Source organism: Epinephelus fuscoguttatus, linkage group LG12 (genome assembly GCF_011397635.1).
Source record: "Epinephelus fuscoguttatus linkage group LG12, E.fuscoguttatus.final_Chr_v1".
Lineage (NCBI taxonomy): Eukaryota > Metazoa > Chordata > Actinopteri > Perciformes > Serranidae > Epinephelus > Epinephelus fuscoguttatus.
The window spans coordinates 17190937-17215898 of NC_064763.1; the positions used below are offsets into that span (position 1 = coordinate 17190937).

The 24962-nt window shown below is 42.4% G+C and overlaps 1 protein-coding gene across 2 annotated transcripts in view; it reads left to right on the forward strand.

Annotated features, from left to right (window-relative positions):
* The window catches only part of klf8 (Kruppel-like factor 8), an 85608-nt gene that overhangs the window by 32309 nt on the left and 28337 nt on the right, over window positions 1-24962 (forward strand). For both annotated transcript variants that reach the window (XM_049593104.1, XM_049593103.1), the window contains exon 2: window positions 10956-11306. In XM_049593104.1, coding sequence (XP_049449061.1) covers window positions 10956-11306 — 351 coding nt within the window. The remainder of the gene's footprint in view (window positions 1-10955; window positions 11307-24962) is intronic.

Here is a 24962-nt window from a genome sequence, read left to right on the forward strand (position 1 = left end):
CTGTTTACATCACATGCTGACCTACACATTTTGTTACTTGCTCACGCCCCCCATTGCCCTGAAAAAGGTGCATTGTGTATAAACAAAAGTAGGTAGGCGGCATTTTGCTGCACTCCCCGATTTCGTTTTTATACTGCCAATGCTGAAAAAAGACTGATTGGGCTTTCCTTTGCACAGTTCCTATTTAAAAAGGGCTCATGTCTGCCTCTCATGTGACGTTAGATGCTAACTGCTACTAGCTGTTTTTTTGTAAATTGAAATTGCACATATAACACATTGTTTAAACTTGACACCTGCCCTGTCTGTGGTCACCTCCTGCCAGCCCCCCCCTCCCCCACCTAACACCCTTGGCCCAACTCATTATAAGTCACGGATGGTTGTATCCCAGTTTCAATCAATTATTCCCGTCCACTGATCAAGCCTTGAATAAATCTGGCACAGTTCACCTGTTTGACCAGACTCACTTCTCTCATGTCATGTGCTCCATTGCACCACATACCCATTTACTGTTGTGGTCTCTAGTTATATTAAATTGAAATAGTTAAAGGTAAAACTATCAGGAAATCTTAAGGTACAGTACAGGTGATAGACTGCCGAAATGTCACTGGCCAGTTTGACCAGCCAGCAAGGTGTCACAAACATTTTAGCCGTGTTTGATGAGGACAGGTCTCGCTGAAGTCACAGTTGTGGCTTTTGTAGTATCAGGACGGGCTCTGACCTACCTGACCTGCACATGAACTAATCTTGTCTGTGGGCTAAATAAGCGACTTGCCTCAGGTGTTTGACCAGTTATTGATGGAGGAAGTAAAAAAAACAATGTGATGTATCCAAATATTGTAGTGGAGTTTAATAGCAGGAAGTGCTGTAGGGCATTTAGAGGTTCTTTCAGGTAGCGAGGGGTTGTTGACGCCACCTCTGTTGCTTCCAATGTAAACACAGTGGCAGCTGAGATTGACAGCATTGGCAATGGCTTCTACACTCTCTCCAATAAAGGCAGAAAATGTCCAAGAAAGACTTAAAATCACAAAGAGCCATACCAGTTAATCAGTTCTGTGCCACTTCTGTGTGCTGAAATCCAAAAACGCTGAAGCCTCAAGCTTTTAATCTGCATCTAACAGGGCGCCATCTTTGGAACATCACCACCTCAGGAGCAGCAGATGAAACTTTTCTAAAGCCATGGGTCAGACTTAGTTTGGTGTAAGGGGTGACTGGGAGACCTTTTTATGCTAACGCTTCCCATTATTGGTCAATCTGTAACCAACCTGGGATGCCCATAGCACCATGTGTTTGTCCCTTTATTTCTCTCGCTACTGAAATGTGTCCAAATAATCCCAAAGATGCCATAAAATCTATGAAGATGCATGAACTCCCACCGTGACTGAACCTGCACTTTGACTGCTTTTGCAATCATTGCACTGACAAATTACTGTTTTATATCTGAATGCTGATGTTAGACGCCGCTATGAACTGAGATTGAACCCACAGCGGTATGAGCAGGCGGCCATTATTGGGGGGAAAAAAACCCTTCCGCCTTTCTTTTTATTTCGGTTGTTTCTCTTCCTCTTCTCACGCTGATTAGACTCGCAGTTACATCAAATGACAGTGAAGCTGCTGCTGCATAGTTAAATAACAAAACTATTAAAGGAAACTCTGAGTTGAACAGACAGAAACAAAAAACTGGAGCCAAACGGAGCCAAGTTATCTTTATCTGCACATGTGATGAGAAGGACTGTGTGTGTGTGTGTCTATGTGTGTGTGCGCCTTCAATTGGGTACTTTGGGACTGCTTTGGAATATTGCTGCGTGTGCATTCATGAGTGTGGGCATAACCAGACATGAATCGTGTATGTGTACATGTGAATGTATCTGTGTGTGTGTGTGTGTGTGTGTGTGTGTGGACCCTTTGGGGGCATGAACATAGTGCGGCTGACTGGGGCAATCCCCCTCCCCCCGCCCAAAACACACACACACACACACACACACACACACACACGGCCGGGGGTGTTGGAGAGAGGCTGCAGTGACAGAGAGGAGAGCACTGACCCAGATAGTGTCTCCGTCCCACCCTCTCTCTCACACACACTGTAAAAAATAGTCTCAGCAAATGCTTTTTATTTCCCAGTGTAACAATGGATTTACATCGGCTGGTTATGCTTTTGAAATGTCTGTCAGAAAATCGTAAAAAATATCAATCAATCTTTTTCTTTCAGTTTCAGTCCTGTGACGTTTTTCTCCCTTAAAAGCTGAACTTTTTAAACTCAGTCTCCAGATGGGATAAATCTCAAATCCCAGGCTTGCAAAACTCAAAGGCAACATCTTACTTTCGTCTGATGTGTTATTTTAAATCAGTATAGCCCATCACGCAGCACTGCACCTAGCTGGGACTGGACGTAAATATGACGTCAGGAAGACGGTGGGCTCCTACGTCAGACAGATGTTAAATGACGTTAGAATTTCATGTTGTGTGGGCGTTGCTGACGTTGGTTTTCCATATGTCATGACGAAATGTTGATATTCAATGTCAAGATTGACATTGGCATGAGACGTTTGGATGACAGTGGATTTTGGATATTGCACAACTTAAAACCAACAATATTTCAACGTCCTCCATCCGTCATGATTCTATGGCACATTAACATCGGCATTAGACGTTATCTAGACATTGAATTCTGGTCACCCGACTTCACAAATGTCAACATTTAATGACGTCGCCGGCCAGGTGGGCAGTTGTCAGACAACGTTGCGTTTCTAAAACAGTAATGATTTCAGTATTCATGAGCTGCTATTTGACGACTATTTTATAGTTAATTCCTTGACAACAGAAACCGACAAATATTAAAATGAGAACATCTCTGTCATGAATTTTGCTCTTATTTTTACAAACAGAACAGGTAACAAACCAGAGGGTTACTAGGCTCAGTAACCGGGCTGTCTGCTGATCAATTATCATTCCCAAGTGGTGAAGGCAAATGTGACATGAGGGATTTTTAAAAACCTAGTCGCAGCAAAAAGACGTCAACCTGATCTATCTTCCAACAGGATGCAAAAATGGCGGCGAAAATTATTTCTGGCTAAACAATGATATGTCATTCTTTGTGATTTAATGTTCTTATTTTGGTCCAGATAAAGTTGTGGATAATTTTTTGTTTTGGCCCTTTACCACTGAGAATGAAGCGTCTCGAAAACTCTCTTCAAAGATGATAACATCTGAAAACACAGTCTTGTATCACAGTGAAGCAACAATTGTAACCATACACCTTTCTTTTACCTCCCGCTGTCTGTGTGATCACTGACATTGTGTTAAAATATACCTTATCACATGATCCAGGTGTTGTCAGAGTGTGAAAAATACATTCAAATGCAAAATAATTCTCTACAGAGAGAGCCCCAGGTGAGAGACGATCACACCAAACTTGAGGTGTTTGTTAACCTTTATTTCTATTAGTGTATTGCTCTATGTCTGAACACAAAGCGTTTGGGACGCTGTCATTTTTTGCAGTAACTTCATCCAGCACCCCTCTTTTCAGGTCTCCATCATGTCTGTCTTCTTGGTACTGCCTTCGACTTTCACTGTCCCACATCAGAAAGATACTAGCCTAAATATGTTAACATTTTTTTGTTAAACTGTTCTGATAAGTGGGTGAGCTGAATGTACTTGTTTTATATGACGTAGTGGCAGGATTTGAATCCCAGACCAGGACACACAGAAAGTGAAGCCTGACAAGACATGACTCCTCTCCTCAGCTCCCTCAGCTCAGCAGTAACAGACTGGTTGTTCTGAGCGGGTGTGAATGTGTGGGACCGTAAGAGGATGAAGCAGAGTGTTCAGTTCACGCTCACTCAGCCTTCACAGGTTAAAAATAGATCTTTAAAAATGTGGAGATTGGCCTGTTTGAAGCCCAGAGACTGATCCTCTAGTGGACGGCTGCAGAAAAACTCCACAACAAACCAAACTCTGAGTTTTGGCCTCATTAGCTGATGTTTCCTTTTGGGGATTTTTAGGTTTAACGATTATTTTCATCACTGATTGATCTGTCAGTTATCGCAACGGTGAAAGATAAGAGTGACAAAACTTAAAAGGTGTGTAGTTGAGAAAGAGATCAGAGTTCAATATGAGTGTGGTCCGAGAAAGGGTGCCGGAAGTAGGGGGATAGCAAGTTAGGAAGGTTCAGTTGACCTTTATGACACTTTATGCTGCTGGCTCACAAGTGTAGAGATCATAATGAGGGCTGAGTTTGACGATGGGCTTGGTCTGAGCAGGAGCGCTTTAAGTGTGATTTATACTTGTGTGTCAGCTCTTTGCAGACCCTACGCACTCGGCCTACACTGTTGTGAGCATTTACACTTGTGCGGTGGTGTGTCTGTGTCACTCTGCAGTTACACCTCCAAAACACTAGTCAGCGGCGGGGTTTCTGTGAAGTGCTGTAAAGTTTAGTTGATTCAAAACACACATTAAACACACATTAAACATGGCTTAATGGAGACAATTTAAAACAAGTACACAAACCAGCTTCACTATAACTTGCAGCATTCACAGACAAACACTTGTCTTTATCTGGACACATTTTCCCCACAAATACAACATGCTAACGTCATTAGCACAAGCTTATGGCATTTTACATTGTATAAATTAGCCTAGCAGCTAGCGGACTTTTCCTCAACTCATATGAAGCCAGGGACAACAGCAACATTTAACAAAGGTAGCGTTACAAAATTTGGCTCCATTACAACTCACAAGGTTCACTGACAACACAACTGTCTTATACTAAACATGTTTTCCAAACAAATACAACATGCTAACGTTATTAGCACAAGCCTTTGGCATATTACATTGTATAAATTAGGACAAGCGGAGATTTCCTCTGCTCATATGAAGCCAGGATAAATCACGCACAAGACTTAAAATGCTATTTTAGTGGAGGCTTTATTGTCTTCACAATTTATTGTTTCTTATCTGTGAAATTAAAGTAAATAAAAGCTTCTTTTCCACTGAGGGAAATGGTTTCAGCTTACAAAAATAAACAGGAGGTCTGTGTCGCTGCGACGTGTAGTTACATTTCTGGGGAGGTGTATGTCAGGCTATGGCGTAGGGTACGGCGTTGATTGGATGCAGAAGTATAAATCCCGCTTTACGCCCCTGGCCGACATTTGCTAAGATAAATCACAGATCGTTATATTTTTATTTAATATAGAAGCTTGCCCAGTATTTAAGTGTAATCAGCAAACATACCAAACAATTACACACAAAATATAATGCCCATGTTCTCCACCAGAGGGAGCTTTTTAACAATGTTTTTATTTCCAAACTTTCTAGTGTAAATCAATAAAGATCTAAACATCTGCTCACAGAAGCATACTTACTGCTGCAGAAAAAGTCGCATATAGAAACTCATTACATCTACGATACATTTGAAGCTCATTTGAATGCATCTTTGCTTGATTCGGCACAGCTCAGAGTGAATTAGCATTCAAACTACTTCTAAAAAGTCAGTCAGTGTGAACACAAGTTTAGAGCATTGGCTACCTTCCATTTAAAACAGGAACACTGGATATTGCTTGTTGCTGATTGTCGCTCATCTGATTATGTTGTCTTTCAGCTGAGCAGGGTCATAGAAAGGTTTGCGGTTTCCTCGACTCAGCGGTGATGCCATGTTGGTGAAAAGGTCCTATCTCTGTCCGTCTTTTTTTTTTTTTTTTTTTTTTTTTTTCAGTCCTTTACATCTCTCTCTACCCCCACCCTGACTTCCTGTGGTGGGATCAGAGGCTGACAGGGTCACACCCACCCCACCCTTTTTTATTCCTGGAACACCACAGTGGGACCCCTCCTCTGGGGAAAAGCTCTCACACACACACTCACATACTCTTGTCACTCCTCATTTACACACACACAACATGTGCATATACACTCCGGCTCTCACTATCACTGCTCATTAGTGCTGCTTTCTCCACACACATGCGCACACACACACACTCCTGGCCCCTTCGCTGTTACTCCTTCCTCTTGACTGCCTCGTCTGCCAGCAGATGTGGATCAAGTCGGATTTGCAAAAGATTCTCAGTATTTGCTTCGTCCTGTTCTCAGTGGTGGAATGGGTGTGGTTTGTATGCTGAGGCACGGCTACAGAAAGTTCAGACGCCTTAAAATTTCAATTTAGTGTGTTTTTACTGTGATTTACTGCTTACGTGGCTCCGTGTGAACTCCACCCAGCTGGAGCACCAGATTAGGTTAAAACAAACGCTAAGGAATTGTTTGCAAATCCGAATCGATCCAGGTCTGGCCACAGCACTTAGCTCCTACGATCTAAAACCTTTTGAGCAGATGTACTCTGGACTCTGCTTACTTGTCTTAGCACTTTTATGACTTGTGAGTATTTTGTTTACGGAGTTTAAGGCCTTGGGTTGTGACGGAATATCAGATATTCTGTTTTTGCTCTGAAAGTGTTGCTTCATTTGTGTGAGATAAGCTGACATGAAGAAATCATGTGAAAACAAAAAGGTAATCACAAATCGTTTTCCACATATCGAACACTCGCCCCAGTGTTGGTTTGAAAGGTGGCTGCAGAAAGTTGGTCGTTTCCTCAAAGCCGCTGCTGGAGCTTTGCCCTTCAGCTGTGCCGTCTGCAGCCTTCAGTTCTTCCCAGCAGACAAAAACAAATCCTCCCTTCTTAAAACTGTCTGACACTCACCTAAAAATGTCAACAATGGTGCTTTCACGACTTAAAGAGGTGCTTCGTATCATGTCTGGCACTCGTGAACTGAATCTAATTTATTGGGAAATGCTAGTCTTTATTTGTGAAATTCCCCCCACAAACCTGTGAGCTCCGCCACTTTCTTAGTTTCCACGTGACCAACAACAGCCAACAACTGTTTGCATTTTCTCTGTTGGGTGACCTTACAGCTTAATTAGAAGAAGGTGATGAGGACAACTGAATTCATTCAGGATTGTTGTGATTGTTGAGGGCGAGCCATTCTTATTCATGCTAAAACTGAGCAGGCAGGTTCAACATAAAAGGCAGGGAGGAAGTGGCCAATCACAGAGGAGAACAGATGATAGTGAGGCCAGCAGAGGCGAACAGTTTGAAAACATGCTGGAACAACCACCTTTAAAACAGAACTGAAAACAAGGTAAAGGACCAAAGTTCATTTGTAGGAACATATTTATCAGAGCACCTTCAGAATTCAGGATGTTTGATTGATGCCCTCTCCACTCTAAAGCCCTTTTTAAATAGGAATTGTGCAAATTAGCAGGAAAGCCCAATCAGTCTTTTTTCAGCATTGGCAGTATAAAAGCAAAATCGGGAAGTGCGGCAAAATGCCACCTGCCTACTTTTGTTCATACAGAATGCGCCTTTTTCGGGGCAATGGGGGGTGTGAGCAAGTAACAAAACATGTAGCTCAGCGTGTGATGTAAACAGTGACGTGGGAGGGAAGCCGCGGCTGGTCAGTCCTTTGGCGATTCTCTCATAAGTCGGCCTGTTCCTCACCGTCCCCGTCATCTGACGGTTAATGGCCTCTTCATTTGCGAGGACAAGGAGGGCGCGCAATTCCTTGTCTCCCCAGTTGCTCATCTTTACAGTGTGTTACGTTTTTTTTTCCCTCTTGCTATTAGCTGCTCATTCCTGCTATCAGCTGTTTCCTGTTTATCCACCGCCACGTGCGTCATCAACATCTCCTCCCACAAGTCATCAACAGCCCCTCCCGTGATGGAAGGGCGTCTCGTTCTTTTTAAACTAAAAAGGTTCCGCCAATATACTCTACGAGGCGGAAAATTGGGCACCTCAGATCAACTCGCCAATCCGGCTCTGTGTGTATAAATGCTCACAGCTTGCTGGCAAAACGGCCCAACATTCGCGGAAAATCTGGCAGTGTAAAAGGGGCTTAACTCTACAGACCAGTGTTTCTCAAATGGTGTGCCGTCATGCCAATCCAGCCAATCAGATCAGAGTTCATCCTGAGCATTTGTTGAATGTTGGTGCCAAATGGCAGCTCTGCAAAACCTAGGTCACCTTCAGTGTTTTAGCTGGTTGAAAAAATGATAGCAGACTTTTTAAAATTTTGTACAAAAGGAAGGAAGGAGGAGGATGGAACGGGAAGTACAAGATACTTAGTTTCATGTCTGGTGTAGTTTCAGAGCCCGGCTGTGTGTGGGTTGCCAGTTGGGGGGGAAGGTGTGGCATGGGGCTGCCTTTACCTTTGTTTAGAGACACAGAGGGGGCTCTGTCCCATTACAATGGCACCGACTGAGAGATCAGCGTGTGTCCTCTGTGTGTGTGGGAGGGGTGGTGCTTGCAGCCACACCCTGACTGATTGGCTGTGGCCACACCTCACTGTGGAATCCACTGGATCTGGGTCACATGTTGGCCCTGCAACAGTCTCAGTGTGCAGTCATAGGCAGAACAAAACAGTAAACAGCATAATAGACAAAAACACTTTGTATCACTGGAGGAAAGTCCAGTGATTACGTCTTTATTAGGTTGACCTGGATTTTTTTTCATGCAGCACTGGATTGGGGATAAAGAAAGAAAGTATACAGAACAGTAAGTACTTTTACTCTAGTACTTTATTGAATACAGTAACTAAACTTTTATAACAGATAACATGTCCATGGTTTTACTGTTAAAACTTTTGCTTAAGAAAAATACAAAATGCTGAACTTATAATTGGGTGTCACTTGGCTCGACTGTTTTATTATACATGTGGAGTCAATACCTCACGTCCTTACAGTAGATGGCAGACCTACATAGCACTACATTCACCAAGACAGACAGCAGGATGCACAGCAGCGTCGCGGCTGCAGACAGGAAGTAGAGACCTAGTTTGTGTTTCAGTGTCTACTGCACCGTGAGAAGGATAGAAGGCATTTCACTGTCACTTCCTGTTTGAAGCCTGCTCACATAGGATGTCATGATCAATACTAAGCCATGGTGGATCGATCAGTGTGATCATCCTTCGGTGTGTCCAGGTTCAACCACGCCTTCATTCTGAGCCCCAACCATATGTTTCAGCTTGTGTTATACCACGTCAGGCTCACAGTCGAGGCTCTTAAACTTAAAGACGTGTAGCTCAAGTGTGGACGTGCTGATGTGACAAAGTCTGATTTCTTTTCAAAACCACAACTCGAAAAAATTCCACTGAAACGCCGGCTGTGACCACGTTCACATCAGCAACAGCTGACAGCAAAGGGGAAGAAGAAAAAAAAGGAGGGGAAGTCATCTTTTTTTACAACTTCCTCTCGTGTGGGTCAGCAGTGTTCAAACTGTAGGTCACGACCCAGCGGTGGGTCGCAGCGTGGAGACAAGTGGGGCAACAAAAGCCGAATTAATCAGGTGATCTGATTTCATGTGTCATGGTTTAAATTGATTGTCTTGTTGCTTTTGTGTGGGGAAGACTGAAGTTCAGAGTTATTCAGGTGCAGTTTTAAATCACCTTAATAAAGTGGTGGATTGACTGAAAATGAACTGACAGAGATTTCTGTAACAGAATATTTATTTTAGACAGTTTTCAGTCGAGCTGTGATTCCGTCCTAGATTCTTGACTTTTTCTTTTCTGATTTCAATGACTATACAGGCAGTTTTAAACTAATTTTTCATATGGTTGCCTGTGTTTCAACAACATTTAACATTTGTGAACTTTGGCGTGTTTTCTTACGCGTATAAAAAAAGCAATTGTAGATTAAAAATAGCTGTAGGTCACGACCCAGCGGTGTGTCGCAGTGTGGAGACAAGTGGGGCAACAAAAGCTGAATTAATCAGTTGATTTCATATGTCACAATTTAAATTGATTGTCTTGCAGTTTTTGTGTGGGGAAGACTGAAATTACAAAGTTCAAAGTTATTCTGCACCTTCAGCAATCAATAAATAGAGTTGTAGATTGAGAGAAAGTGTATTAGCAGTGGCACAGAAACAGTGGTGCTACACTGACTGAAGTCACATAATGCTGGGATCCAGAGAGAAACCTTCAAGTAGATGATTATAATGTAAATATTCGCCACTGTTCACCCAGCTATATACAGGAGCACTGCTAATTCTCAGATAGAGTTGTAGTACATGTAGATGTCTGAGAAAGGAAGTGGACATAGAGAGAAAATGGAGACAGAAAAGAAGAGAAGGGGTGTGTGCATTAGTAGCAGTGTATGTGTGTGTGTTGAGTCCCTCTGCTTCGGCACTCCCCACACCTCTCTCTCTCTGTGTGTGTGTGTGTCGCTTGCTCGGCTTCCAGAAAAGGGTGTGTCCGCTTGCCTGCCGCTGAAAGGGAGGGAGGGGTCAGTTCACGGCTACTCCTCCCTGCTCTCTCTCACTGCCTCTGTTATTTCTCTTTCGCTCTCATTCCCTCACTGGCAGCCTCAGGATTAGGCCTTTTGTCTCTCTGCCTCTTTGTCTCTCTCTTTGCCTTTAATTTTCTATCTTTTTTTATTTTTTTAAACAGAGTGTGTGTCAGTGTGTGTGTTTTTACCCCCCTCTTCTGGCTGATTTTTGAGGAGGGGGTTTCATTAGACAGCTTTGAGAGCAGAGGTAATGCTTGTAGTCAGGCTTCATTTCCCTTCCAAACTCTAGCATGCCATTTCCTGTCCTCTCCTACCTGTCTTCCTCTCCCTCTTCCTCCCTTACTGTCTTCTTATTTGTACTCTTCCTTTTTCACATTTTGCTTCCTCTTCTCTTGCTTCCTTAATTTTCTCCCCCACCCACTTTACTTCTCATTCCTTCTTCAAATCCTTTGGCCAATCCCCTCCTTTCACCCTCTCCCCCTGGCCTGGAAGTTTTGGCTTTTTTTTTTTACATTGTTCTCACCCTTCCTCCCCTGTTTTTCTCTTCCATCCCCCCCTTTCATCCTCAACTACCCCCCTTATCACCTCCTCTCTTCCCCTCCTAAACCCCTGTCTTCTCTTTTCCTACTTTCTACCCTTCTATTTGTCAGTGATCCCTCTCACCTTCTGTCTCTTCTTCTTCTCCTCCTCAGTGCCAGTCGACTCCTAAGCAGAAGAAGAGTGCTGTCGGCGCCCAGAAGAAGCAGAGGAGCCCGGCCAAGCACAGCACCCTGACCCAGCAGCAACAGCCGCCGTCGTCATCATCACCGCCGCCGCCGGTATCCCGGGTGGAGGAGGAGAAGGAGGAGGAGCCGGTGACCAGGCCTCGGCCGCCACAGGAGGAAGAGGAGGAGGAAGCAGGCGAGGAGGAGCGAGAGGAAGTGGCGACACAGTCTGTGAAGAAGAAGGAGAAGGAGGAGGAAGAGCAGGAGGAGGCAGAGGGGGGCGAGACAGTCATGCCCTCTGTACAGATCAAACCAGAGCCAGAGGAGATGGAGTGCACGGTGAGGAGGGGGTGACGGGGTGGATGGAGGTGATTGGTTGATTGATTCGAAGAGGCTGAAGGGCATGTGTGTGAAGAAGCAGAAGGATTGGTGGGCAGATAGATGGATGGGAGTCAGGTGGGTGTGAGAAGGTGCGGCTGCCGCCTACTCGCTTCGCTCACGATCAGGCATGTTTGATCACGTCGAGTTCACACTCAGGATTAAAATCAGACAGATGCTGGAGGAGGATTTTATTGTGTTTATACTTTTCTTGGCATCAACAAGATTTACAAATGAGTCAGTGATTAACTGAGTATTAATTTGTCAAATTATACAAATCTTACCTCTCTTAGTGTTCCAGCTTTGGGGAATCCAGGTTTGATCTTGGCAGCCAAATGTAAATCATAGCCATGACCTTTATTTCACACCAACACCTAATAATACAGATCTCTGTAGATGAGTCAGAAGCAAGCCGAATTCATATCTCTCAACTATAAAGAGTCGTTCTGATTTATTACAACCTGGGTCCTATTTGGTGATTTCAACCATCACTCATTTCTGTAATAATATTAGCGGGCTCACCCACTTAATTGCTGTAATCTAGGAACATGGCAAGATCGCTACAGGCTACACCAACGAGCAACTTCTGGGGTTGAACCAGGGAGTAAATGTGGGAGTGCCAGAAACTGCAGTTCTTCGAATGGCCACTTGAGGCTGGCTCCAAAAGCGAGTCAATCCCCATAGACCCCCAGCAGAACTTTACAGCAGAAACAAACATAAGCCCCTTTTCCACCGCAAGAACTTTTATCAATTACCCGGGATTTTGAAAAACCTCTGTGCGTTTCCACCAGAATTACCCGGGTAAAAAACTTTCCCTCAGCCCCAATTTACCCGGGAAAAATTACCTAGTAGGGGGATAGGACTTTCAGATTACCCGTAATTCTTGAGGGGTGGGGCTGTGTGCCGAGGAACACTGATCGGTGGAGCACACATGCAGCGTTCCACACTTCCTGGTACGGGCAGCCACTGCAAACTGTATTACATTTCTACAAGCTTCACTTTGTTTGTGTTTTGATTAAGGATGAGTACCGAAACCTGGTACTAAATTAGCCCCGGGGCTAAATTATCAAAGACCGTTGTATTGGTAAGGGCTAACAGTATCGGCCCTTCTGTGCCAGCGCTGAACTCGAGTTGAGCAGCTACGCTCATTACTGTAAGTGACATTAAACCTTAGCAAGTAAGAAGCCAATACTTTATCAATACATGTGTTCAGCAGCATGAACATGTAAACATGTAGACAGTGATATTCAATATGCTCTGTCCACAGTCTCTCATCCACCGTCACTAACTTTATGTCTTACACAAGGACAGCGCGCTAGTTCAGATGATAGCGTTACTAATAAGTGTTACTAATAAGCTCAAATGACAGCTGTCTGTATGTAGACTAACTTAGTTTGACACTTATCTTAAAACACTTTTAAACTTAGCTGCTGGCTGAGACAAACAGCCCCAACTCTCTACGCCAGCATGTAACCAGCCAAACTGGCGGACCCAAATACAGGGCACATGCCGAATCATCTACGTTATCACGCTAATTTGAATAAATTTTCCAGAACTTTGAGGTGAGGTGGAAACGCAAACCACACAGATTACAAGGAATTGTTTTACCCAGGTAAACAAATTCCTCGTAATAAAAGTTCCTGGTACAAAAAATAGTTTTGGTCTATATGGCTAATTTCCACATTTGTGAAAACTGTAAGGAGTGGAGCTCAAAAAATCCAAGTGGGTGCTTCAAAACAGGAGTCCACAAACCAGTGGGTGACATCACGGTCGCTACATCCACTATATTTATACAGGAAAAGTGCTAAAAGCAAGAAACAAGACTGTTGAGGCTGTAATTGTAGCTAAACATATTTGGTAGAGAAAACAAACATGAGTAGTGAAATAATTACCCAGATAGTTAGGTTTAAACTTCCATCACAGCTGACTTCCTGTGTCAAAGCTGACCTACCATATGCACAGTAGTTTTGCATACACAGGTTTCCTGTGTGAGGAGGGATGATTACTGACATTTCAAATGTGCTCAGTTTCACTTTAACCTCCAGATGAAGTGGTTAAGATGATTTGGTTAAAGGTATATGCTTGGTTACAACCTGTCTAATCATGTGACTGCTTGTGTCTTGTGACAGCACAACTGATATAACAGGCAGAACTACAAAACTCAAGTGGTAATAAAACTGGAATTTTCCTGTTTCTTGATGAGCATTGTCGTAGAATTTAACAATGAATACACGGACCTGGAATAAATTCACGGTAGAAGTAGATGTGAATCGATCAAGATGCAAAGGTTTAAGCTGAGGTTTAGACCAAAGACTGCCCTGTGTTAAAAAGTATGCAAGGAGCTGTTTTGGAGGCCATGTGTTGTTTGGAGTGCCAGCCAGATGATGAAATACAATACAGGAAGTCCAGTTTGAGTAACAGATTAATACATTTGAAGGCTTAGCAGAAGCAGTTTATTATTCTACGAGGAAGGATTTTACAACTCAGCAGAGTTAGCATTACAGCAGTCCTTTCATAATTGTCATTGCCATGATCACCGAGTAAACCGTAGAACTACAGCTCTCACGTTACAAAATAATCCACCAGGAGTGTGTACTTGTACATATCCAAAATTATGCAGGGTGACATCGTCTGAAATTGCAGCAAAAGTTGCGCCTGTTTTACCGTTTTGTGTTTGTCTGAACCTCCGTTGCATCAGTGCAGTCTGAACACGACCCAACTGAGGTCGGATAGTGATCAGCTGTATTTGACTTCTTAGGTACTTGACCAAAATGTCAATAACTGTGTGCTTACAGTATGTGAGAATTCAAAATTTCTTTCACTTTCAAGCTTTGAAAGCTCCTGCGCTCTTTTCAATGTCAGAGATACTTTGACATGAGTATAGAATGTGAGTTCTACATCTGTAGGACCTTTTATCTCCTCACCTGCACCACAATGCTCAGTATTCGGTGTAAACATGTTAACGATAACTTTCTGATATCTCTCCTGAGCACATATGTTTGTACAAGGTCTGGTATAGTTCTGTGGTTTTAGAAGTAATGTGTTCTTTGTCGATGACACCTCCCAGGTAGTTATGAAAAGTCAACACCGAGTTTCTATAACAACTCAAAACATTTTCTAAACTCTTCTTCTTGAACTTAACTCATGTCTTTCTTGTCATATTTTGAGTGTGTTAAAAGGTGATTTGTGATTGTCATCCTACTAAAAAGCAGTGATATCTCTTAGAATAAGCAGGAATTCCATTTTGGAAACATTATTGGACGGAGGGAGTCTTCCTCTCTCCTGCAGAGGATGTAGAGGAGCAATCGAAGGGGAATGAACTGAGTTAAATGGAAACTGTGGGTAGTGGATTGGTGGGTGGAGCTCAGAATGAGGGATGAATTGGTGATAGATGGAGATCTGTGGATGGAATGAAGGAAGTGCGTGAGCAAAATTGATGGAAGAGTGCCTGGAGGGGTGGGGGAGTTTCACAGGCGCATTAGGAGGGGTGGGTTGGATGATTGGCTGATGGTTGCGATGAAGGTCAGGAGCGTCAGATGCTTTGGCTTTCTTGAAAAGTAGAAATTGTGGTAATGTATGATCCTTTGGTGCAGTTTGAGTTTCTGTTTGTTTATCTTCTTCTTCTTCTTCTGCTGTTGCTTATTCTAAACAAACCAGAGTCATAAACCATATCACTTCCTGTGCCCAACTACCTCCCACTAAGTTTTCATATCAGAAAAAAACAATGGTTTATTTACTTGTAAAAACTGCCTCAGTTTTCCAGAGCCCAGGGTGACGTCGTCAGATAGCTTTGTTAGCCTGTTAGACAATTTTCAAGAGACCAGATCTGAGAAGCTGTTTGGAATTCTTGCTTGAAGAATGATTAATCCATAGACTTTGATTTTGATGTTTGCACAATGGTAGTGTTACAAGTGAGACAGCAAACCTTTGACAGCAGGTTCAGCTGTCACAGAGACCAATAGGAAATCTCTGGAAAGGGAAAATGAATGAGAAGCACCCTCATTGTCCTCAGCAACCGCTGCTGCTGGAGAACTTTTGAGCAAAGCATTTAACCCCCTGTAACTCCGAATGAATGAATGAATGAATGGAGCTGTGTGGAAAAAGCTTGTGTACTGTCTGGATATCTAAAGATGATGATGAGTCTTTCTGCTCTGTGGATGTGATGTCAGGACAGTGAGGGAGTAAGAAGGGCAGGTTGTCCTGGCGGCGGCTAGAAATGATTGATGGATGGATCAAAACATGTAGAAAGTCATTAAACACACTTTACAAATGGACAATTACTCTTACTCGGTGTTGACATTTGTGGTTCTGCATTTAAAGCAGCAATGATGACCTTTTGTTTGTTTTAATCCTGAGTGACTTTCAGGGAGAGTATCGACAGAGCGACTTCCATGAAACAAATAGTGAGGAGGTCAGAGGTCACAGCAGCGCCAAAGCAACCTGAGAACACACTGTGAATCATTTTGAGGAGAAAAGCTCTTGAAGAGAAGCTCCTCCAAGGGTTATCATGCATTTCCCCTCAGCGGCCCAGCAGTTTTATTTCAGGATCAAACTATTTTGTCCAACTGGCTGCTGATGAATTAAACTGATTCGGAGGGCAGAGCTGCATCTTTTCCTTTATGACCTACACTCCCCCGCTTTCAGTCGACTCCTCTTTTCTTTTCTTTTTTACATATGACTGTTTATTATCTTAGATTTACTTGTCTCTGAGGATTTCAGTTGTGTAAATAAACATGACGAAGTGTGCAGTTCGAGCCTTTAAATCACGGCCAGACGAGGCGTTTTAGACATGACAAATAACATGGCAAAAGACTTCAACTTTAAGGTTATTATGACCCCACTGTTGCATAAACTTGTGTCTTCCATACCAGTGAAGTGTTAGTCAACCCCCTACATACTGTATATGTCTGTAATACTGTTTTTGTTTGGTTTCAGTCTGTGTTTAGTAGATGACATCATGATTTTTGAGAAATTTGCAGCATTTGTAACTACACTTTGGACCCTGATGTTTTGGCAATGTTATGAGCTGTTTTAGTTGTTTTACTTTGAAATCTCACAGTGCCCCAAAATTCCCAGAACTCTTCTAATACGTCATTTATTTTGCACTTTTGGCCAAATCTAATAACAGACATCTAATGACCTTTTTGTTCTTGACCTGCTATGTTAACATTAATTACTGATGTAAACAACAGTGTTGGGGTGTAACTAGTTATTAGGAGTGAATGTATTAACACAAAGTCACCAAGTATCAGTTTTTTATCATATAAATGATAAATATTGCAAATACAAATTAACCTTTTGGAAGCCAACTTAGTAATAGCATCACTTGGTTTTATCAGTCCGTTAGTTTTCCTGCAATAAAAATGATTGACGTCAGATGAACAGACTGAAAACTATCTAATTAGATAAAACAGATGTTGGTTCAAGTCTTCTTTGGGGACATAATTTGCAGTTGGAAAAGGTAATAAATTGCATTATATCACAATATATGTTATCGCAGAACTCAGTATATTGCAAAATATTTAAAATTGCAATAATATTGTATCATGATGTATCGTGATAATATCGTATCGTGAGGCCTCTGGTGATTCTTACCCCAACTCATTACATGTGTAATGTAATTAAATTACAAAATAAATGTAACTGTAATCTGTTAGTCATTAAAAAAATAAGTTGTTAGTACAGATAGCCTAGCCTATTACATATAAAAAATAACCTTCCTAAGAATGGTAAACAAACATTAAACAGCACCGGAAAACGTTCATCAGTAAAATGTTGTTATGAGTTTGTTTTCTCCAGTGCCTTGTCTTGAAATGGTAGCTCTTTTGTTTACATTTTAATTTTGGATTATACCTTCTGGAAAGTAAATTCTCTATCATTAGATGCTAACATTATTCGGTCTACCTCTTGTCTTCCACAAGGCCACATTATGTTCTTTAAACTGTCTTTAGTGATGCATGGTTACCTGGCTATTAGTAGAAACAAAGCTACTACTTACAGCTCTTCTTTACGAGTGTTTCCTGCTGGCTGGTTGCTATTTTTCATTATGATTAAGGAGACAATGATTATTGGTGGCTTGACTTTCTGAATGCTGATTAAATATAATCATAAGTAATAAAAACTTAGGGTGTGTTTGCATGTCACCCTGGCTGTGTTGGCAGCGCAGACATGTTGCTACACCTTTGACATTTCTCCCTTAAGTGTTAAGCTGATAGGTAGGTCCCTGCACCCTGTTATAATCGGAGACAGACGAGGGTATAGAATAAAGGGCATGAGCAGTAATGATAAGGCGAGGCCCGTCGGGAGTCACAGGCACGCTATAGCAGCCATTAACCCAGCCTACATACTGAGGAAGAAGGGAAGGGTGTTGCCAGCTGGATGGGGTGGAGGATGGGTGAGGTATGAAGAGAGGAAGCTGTAGGAAGTGCAAAAATGAAGAGAGGGAAGAGAAGATAGGGAGAGCAAAAGAAACAATCTGGCGGCGAGGAGACAGATGAGGAAATGGAGAGTGCAGATGGAGAGATCGAAGGGAAGGTGGAGAAGGAGGTGGAGAGGGTGTGGACAGTCAGATAAGGAAAGGTTGCACTGCAACATTGTGACTGCCATCCATTTTGTCCTCCTCTGTGTTGTCTTCAGTGTTGTCCCAGTTGACTTTGAACAGCCAGCAGCAAGGAGATGCAAACAGAGGCTAGCTGCTCCCATTGGTTTTCATTAGAAAAGCTAACAGCGCTAACAGCCTTTTTAATGAAACTTTAAGGCAGGTGGAGGGATTTTTTTTTGTCTGTGGCCAAAGAAAAATCAATTTAAATAGGTCGATGTAGTATACTGGGTTTCTGGGAGATTGACTCGGCAATGAGAACACACACACATCTAAGGTGAATCTTGGGTGAATATTTCAGGTATATTCATCCACCTGAGAAGTATTTGTAATTTTTTTTTCCAATTTACTGCCTTCGCTCATGGAAAAACTAGACCTCACAAATCCTTGGGCCACTGTGAATCTATATGGATCAAAAATGAAGAATATTTTCATTCCACTATTCACATTTTCTACAATTTCACTCCCTAGAAGCTGCAGTAATGATGGTGTTTTAGATTTTCACTCTTCACCCCACCTACAGTAATGGCAGCAGTGCAATCTTCAACAGATCTAACTCAAAATGTTCTTCCTGCCACGTCAAATTTGGCCACACAGTACAAGAAATCCCCCAGTCTGTAGTTCTCCATAAAAGTGTAGAATGAGATTTGCCTTGGTGATGGTATGTGAGAATGTGGGATAGGCAGGATTGGCTCTATTAGCAGGGAGTGGTATTTTTGGGAGGAGAGAGGAAACACGCAGGACAGGAAACCGGCTATTCTTCATCCTCAGCTCGGCATCTGTACCTTTCAATCCAGTCAGAATTTGGCAACATCAAGTAGAATTATGCTCCTAGGTCACATGGTCACATGGTCAGGTCAAGTTCCCAGTGTCCCCAGTCTTCATTTAGGTTAAAGGTTGGTTTAGGCATGTGTTGGTTATGGTTGAGGTTAGGCTGATCCTCCAAGGTATGAATATTTGTGGAGAGTTGTCAAAAGTGAATTGAAATGTGTGCGGATACACAAGTCAAAGAATTAATTGAATGGTGAATGAATAGTTCGTAACAGTGAAATGAGCCCTCTGTGTCACCTTTGCTGAGGCGATCAAATAAATGTACTTCACCCGCGAAGACTCATTTAGCAGATGAAAGGAGATCATATTCAGTTACACTTTGTCAGTATCACATTCATGAGCCGGTTGAGGGTTTCCACTTCAAGTGGTTGTCCTTGCAGTTCAAATTTATTCTTTTATTCACTGGTTGTTTTGGTGGCATTTACCTGTTCTGTTCCCCTCATCTTTTATCCAGCATGAGACCAGCTGATGATCCAGGAAAGAAAGGTTTTGATACAGCTGTTAGTCAGCCAGTCGGCAACTACACAGCCGTTAATTTGATTTGATTGGATCTGCTCTCGCTGCAGTGGTCAACATGTTTACAAAAACAAAGAAAGAACCCATTTTCTTAATGTTGTGGTTCATTTTATTGATTTTATGAACGACACATATCGAAAATCTAAAGTCATGTATTAGCCAGTCAGCTGATGCCCCACTGTTGTTTTATGTTGCACTGACCACATCTGTAAAATTTCCGTTAAAAACTTATGTTATCAAGAAAACAGGCCAAAGTTGCCACATACTGATGATATACAACCTGCTCAGTCATTATTTACAACAGACATTGCTCTCACTGATGACTCCAGTTATACGAAAAGGCCAGTTCCATGTTGCCCCTGGCTCTATGATGATTGGGTTTGTGTTTCAGTACAGCCTGATAGAAACTTCACTTGTTTTTTTTCCCATTTAATTTTTTTTTCCCATTTAAGCATTTCAATACACTGCTTTTAGCGACTCATATCACAGTAAAATCTCAATTATGCAGATGACACCAGCTTATACGTAGCTCTGTCTTGTGAGTGACAAGTACAATATATTCTTTTTAACTTTTTTTTTTTATAGTGGCACAGTCATGTGACAACAAAAACAGAATGAAAATGTAACACCTCAAGTAAAATTTAACTCTAAAGGGGCCACACAGGTGTTTTTTCTCGTTTTTGTTGCTTTCGATTACAGAATTTTCAAGCGTCATTCCCAAAGAATTTAAGATGCAAATGGAATTTATTAAGTGTTCCCTGCATCCTGTATTGTTAGATATTTACATGCTTAATATCCACCATTTTGTGTCTTTAAACTGCACTGAATATAGTGGTAGTTTATGTCACATTATGGTAATACCTATCTAAAATTCCAAAAATATGGATTGATAAAAACATTGCAGGAAGAACAGGTTTATGTGCAGCTTCAAAAGTTATTTGTCATGTTTCCAGTGAGTTCAGTTATTCATTTTTATTGATCGTCTCAGTTGATCATTTATTTAGCCAAATAGAGGAACTGACTGCCAGATAATGTACAAAAAGTGAGGGTGTGAAGGAAGTGGTGGGTGCAGAGATGGATCTATACTTCAACCCCACAAGAGCGAAACACCTGCTGCTAGAAAATAAACTCCTGATTTTAAATCTCTAACATTTCAGAGAAAAAGCAGAATTTGTCAGCATGTTGTCATGAGGCTGTGAGGGGTTGGTGAGGTGGGGGAGGGGTCTGGTAGAGCTCTATGTGTGTGTGTGTGTGTGTGTGTGTGTGTGTGTTGTGTTGTGTTGTGGCATGGTGTGGTTTGGGTTAGTGAAGGGTGGGGGCTGGGTGGAGTGCTATTGCGTAAGGCATCATTAAGCAGAGGGTGTGTGCGTGTGCGTGTGTGTGTGTTGACCACACCTCTGTGGCTGTTTCGAACAGAGGGGAATGGAGTTTCCTGTCCAAAGATAAAGTCTCCAGGAAGGAGGTCCTCCTGGTATTCACTCTACTGGGAGCCTACAAACACTTAAACGCCTCACATTCTACATAATCTGTTGTTTTAACTCAAATTCACTATTATCACTTTGACACACAGCAATACTGACAAGACTATACAACAAAACTCAAAACGCATGCTGGTTCAACTTGTGATAGTTGCTCAATCTCCGTCAAGATATGTGTAGCCTAAGAAGGCCCACAACCAATGATTATTTTCATTTTCAACAAAACCTATTATTTTCTCAATTAGATCGTTTTTCTGTTGATCGACTGAGCAGTTACTCAACTAATCGCATTGTGCAACTACTGTTAATTGATTTAAGAGAATGTAATTGATGCGCATCAGTATGGATGCTTGAGAGAACCTGAACGACCACCTAATGTAACACGTGATGATCCGATGTACTGGATTTTCAGCCCAGTCTCACTCCCAACTTGGGTGGTGAATGGGTTAAACAAACTGTGGACTTTCACCTGGGAGCCTGCTGTTTGTGTCCTGTGTTAAACCAAAAGTCCATTATTAGTTATTTTAATAACAACGCAGTGCATTAGTATGTGTGGCTTACTATGCTAGTGATGCCTATCACATGATATTACGTTACATTTGTAATAAACATCCTTATTTTTAGCCAAACCATGATGTTTTTTCGGATGTACTGGATTTTCAAACTGGTCTCACTCCAAACTTCAAACAAACAAACCCTGGACTTTAACCTGGTAGCCTGATGTTTGTGTCCTGTGTGAAACCAAAAGTCAGTTGGGAAAAGGATGGAACAGGAGACATCCGCACACCTATGTAATTGGGCTGGAAAATCAGGAAAAGGTGTCTCCTCTGCCGTCCTGTCTTGTTTGTCCATTGAACTGACTTATCCAAGACAAACTTTTTGTTGCCCATAGTAGGCGCATTTTCATAGCAGCCCTAAGACCTTTTCTAAATCTAACCATGGGTTTTGTTGCCAAAACCTAAGAAAATAAACCAGCTGTATGCATGTAATGAGCAGAAACTGTACATTTTATGTGAAACCAGATGTTAATTTTGAAAAGACACAATGCATGTTACAAGTGTAAATTGAAACACTGTCTCCATGTGTCCAAAACTGATGCGGGAGGAGTACCTAAGGCATAATATTTTTGTAGGGCCACTGACTAAGCGTTGGTATTTAACGAGTTGTGAGTGACAACGTGTTTAGATTTCGGACCCCTTGAAGAATAGCCGGTGCCATTGGAATCAGCAAATGGGAATCATTTTAAACACAAAAGGAATTTTCAGGGTTTTGCTGTCAATTTGCTGTCGGCTTCTCCTGTGTGCCTGCTGTACAATTTGTTCACTGACAGATCTGGACACATGGAGTGCCACGACAGCTCCAACGAGAATGACAATGCTGCGGTCTTTACATTAATGGTTGTGGACATAGTGCACATACTGCAGCATGCACAGACCAATGCTGGAGTTTTTGCTGGTTGACAATTTGGCAGTAGTTTTTGAAAGAGAAAAAAAGCTCAGATTTCAGGAGAGAACATTTCTGGTAGGGCTGGGCAATTAATCTAAAATTAACAGACATTCAGAACCTTTTTTTTTTTTTTTTTATACATTCTTTTAATACCTTCCCCACTGTGTGTGTGTGTGTTCAAGTAGTGTACCCTTAAAAATGTAATACTTAGTTTGTAGTCACATGACAGCGCCCCATCCTGTTCGCGACCTGGAAGCAACATGGAGAAGAACTCAAACACTGAGCTAACTGAGCAACTTGAGCAGCTTGTACCAAAGAGAAATGCCGTGTCTGTTAGGGTTAGGGTTTCATGAAGACAACACCAAACTGAAAGAAATCAAATGTAAACACTGCGGAAAAGCCATTTCACCGGTCAAAGGTAATACCGCCAATCTGTTTCAGCACTTGGAGCACAATCACGTGACCGAATATTTAAAGTCCACGGCTTAAAAAAAAGAAGTGTCCAACAATTAGTGCCTCCACAATGCAGCTCTCAATACCACAAGCATTCACAAAGGTTGCACAATATTCAAGATATAGAAATATTCAATAGATAACGATAAACAATTCATCTGCGTGTGTTTCCTTCAATTATTTTTAAGACATACCCTTCGTTAGCTTCAATAGTTGAGCATATTTATAGTACAGACCTTCTCAGTGAACTATACGGGCAAAAAACAGAAAAAAAATCATCGTTCAGTAATCGCAATGCAGGTAAAGTGTTCATTTAACTGTGATGTTGATTTGAGGTCATATCGCCAAACTCTAATATCTGGTACCCATGAATACCATTTGAAAGATACCTACATTGATTATTGAACGGTATGAGGTGCCTTGCTCAAGAACAGTTTGGCCGTAGGTTGTTGTAGGCTGAGAAGACGAGAGGTGGTGACGAAAAGTTTAAGGGTAGTTGGTTCATACTAATTAACTAGTGTTTATGAGTGTTAGAACAAGGTCAAAGGTCATTTTGCAGCCTTGTTATGTCTTTACAGCAAAACTTAAGAGATTCCCTCGCTTTATTTGTAACTCTTAAACACACACACAGACACACATACACACAGACGCACACGCACACACGCCTTTATCTCATCTCATCTCTTTCCCCCGCCATCGTTCTTCTTCTACTTTCTCTTTCAAACTCTCACACTTGTCTCTCTTTCTCTCCCCCCTTTCTTTCTCGCGCTCTCTAGCCCTAATAGGATATGTCGAGGGAGGCTCTGCTTCCGCTCGCCCCGTCACCATGGCAACCGCGGCTCTGGCGGGAGTTGCCGAAAAGACTGTGTAGCCTGACCCCTCCCCGCCTCACTCCCTCTTCACTCCTCCTCTTCCTCCTCCACCTTTCCAAACCAGCCTCACTCTCTCTGTTTCTCTACCTCTCTCCCTGCCCCCCCCCCCCCCCCTCGCTGCTTCAGCCAAAGGCAAACACACACACACACACACACACACACACACTGAATACCTGCCAGCAAGGCACAGTGAATAGCCCTGTAATCTCTCTCTCTCCCTCTCTCTCTCTCTGATATACACAAAAATACACACACACAAACACACAATGAGGCCCTCTGTGCGTGTGTGTGTCACTGATGTATGCACATAAACAAGTCAGTTGTCCTCCAGCAAACAGGAGCACTCATGCACAAAGACGGGCCACAACACACACACACAAACACAGTCACACAGAGTCACACACATGTACACACACTCTTATTACTTCCCGTGTGTTTGTGTGTGTGTGTGTGTGTGTGTGTGTGTGCGTGCGTGTGTAAGAGAGAGAGCATGAGACATCAGAGGTTAGAGGCCTATTTGCTGTGCTTTTGCCAGGAGGGCTTTGCTAGCATGAGTGTTAGTCAGTGTGTGTGTGTGTGTGTGCATGGAATTGTGTGTGTGTGTGTGTGTGTGTGTGTGTGTGTGTGTGTATGGTTGAGCATTCAGTCCATTCAAAGGACAGCACATTCACAATTTTGGGATGCAGAGAGAGAGAGAGAGAGAGAGAGAGAGAGATGATGTGGGGGGAGAAAGAGGAATGCAGTGCAGATATTGGACTGATGCAGCTCCCTCTGCTGGTGCAGGATGATGATGTCATTGTTGGCAGCCCACTTCCTCCACAGTGGAGCTTCCAGGAAGTAGAAACAGCTTCACTGATTGGGACAGGAAGCACATACGACTATTGTGTTTGTGTGTGTACGTTTTTTTTAATTTTTTTTTTATGACAAACTGAGTAGGGTGGTATTTTTAGAGGATGGCTGATGCGTAAGACTGAAGGAGTGTACTATGAAATGAAGCAAATACACAAGCATATAGGTCAGTTCTGTGTACTGACACAGTCAAGGCTACAGCTCTAGAGCGTTGTTGTTGGACAGCTTCTCCTGTTTGTCGAGAGATTGCTGTAGTGTTAAGCTGCTGGTGCGCTTCAACAGAAGGCCGAATAGCCTCAGGATCTGACAATCTGACATTCAGACGCACTTCACGCTGTGATTAGTTTGAACTGCTCTCTGTCTTCACAACACAAACATAATGGCGACACTTGAAGTGGTAATATATTTGGTATGGTAGAAAATGAGGCAGTGGTAACAGTCTGAGATTGATTTCAAGTTTCTGCCATTGTTGTTGTTCTCAGAGTTTGCTGCTGACATTACTTGACATTGTGATACTCTGCCTCCATTGTTCATGTGCTTTATTGGGGGGAGGGGGTACCTTCCTCCTGACTTC